General features: G+C 41.8%; 1 protein-coding gene across 1 annotated transcript in view; it reads right to left on the reverse strand.

Moving 5' to 3' along the window:
* Positions 1-1,049, reverse strand: part of masp2 (MBL associated serine protease 2) — a 20,693-nt gene that overhangs the window by 5,849 nt on the left and 13,795 nt on the right. Inside the window, exons 3-4 of the mRNA XM_020615566.1 lie at positions 903-1,025; positions 643-820 (exon numbers count right to left, since the gene is read on the reverse strand). Coding sequence (XP_020471222.1) covers positions 643-820; positions 903-1,025 — 301 coding nt within the window. The remainder of the gene's footprint in view (positions 1-642; positions 821-902; positions 1,026-1,049) is intronic.

Below are 1,049 nucleotides of genomic sequence, written 5' to 3' on the forward strand. Positions count from 1 at the left end.
ACAGTTAATTAATCTGGTTTGTCTTAACTCTGGTTTATGCAAAAAAAAAAAAAGTGCTGTCACTTGGTTGAAACAACCAGGCGTTTTAAACTAAGATTCTGCAGTAGGCTCCAAGCTGTGCTCATTGCATCCAATTAAAACAAAAGTTTAAATTGAAAAAGTACTAGCTGCATGAAAACAAAACTTGCAGACAGGCTTACAGGGTCATCAGCAGCAATTTCCTTAAGGTAAACTGAAAGACACAGTAAACTTGTCGTTCAAACGTAAGGACGCAAGCAAAATTAAAAATGGGAACATGGATTTGCCAAACTGCTTTAAAATGGCCAGGCTATGTTTAAATGAACTGTATTATCATGTTTGGATAAGCTGAAAGTTATATGTATGCAAATTAGGGGTGTTATTCTTCTAACAACTTTTGTTACATTTCTTTTCTGTGTGCTACTGTTTTGTAATTATTCTATTGTATATGCAGTCTCTCTTCTTTCTTTCTGGATCGGAATGAATATTTGAAAACACTGCTGTATATACGTGTGCTGATATCCTGCTATTAGTTCTCTAGAAAGTCCATTACTCTTGGTGTAATTAAAGCCCCTCAAAATGTTTCTGCCTTCTGGCAACACAGGTCACATGTCTCTACATCACCTTCCGAGGTGTAAAACGCTTGGAAGCCGGTGAATCGACCCTCATTAGAGTAGTCACTCCTAAAGACCACTGACATGAGGTTTCCGGCTGACACGATGACGGTGTTCCTCGGGGTGCTCTCATGGTTCTTCTCTTCTTCACCACAAAATCGCAAGGTTTCATTCCCCTCTGCCAAAACCTGGTTTGACAAGGTTAGAGGCCTTTTGGTGAGCAAACTAGACTCCACTGATAATGGGAGCTTGAGTTTCTCCAGCATGTACCTGGATATAATCATATTCACACTGGTTGGAGGGTTCTATGCTGAAGTGGGTGAAGTAGAGTTTAAGCCTGTGGCCATCTGGGACAGTGATGTTCCACACTGCGTGCTGGTTATTCGGGTACGGCTGGGGGGGGGTGGGGGGGGGGGA

This window comes from Monopterus albus, unplaced genomic scaffold (genome assembly GCF_001952655.1).
Source record: "Monopterus albus unplaced genomic scaffold, M_albus_1.0 scaffold6.1, whole genome shotgun sequence".
In the NCBI taxonomy this organism is placed as follows: Eukaryota; Metazoa; Chordata; class Actinopteri; order Synbranchiformes; family Synbranchidae; genus Monopterus; species Monopterus albus.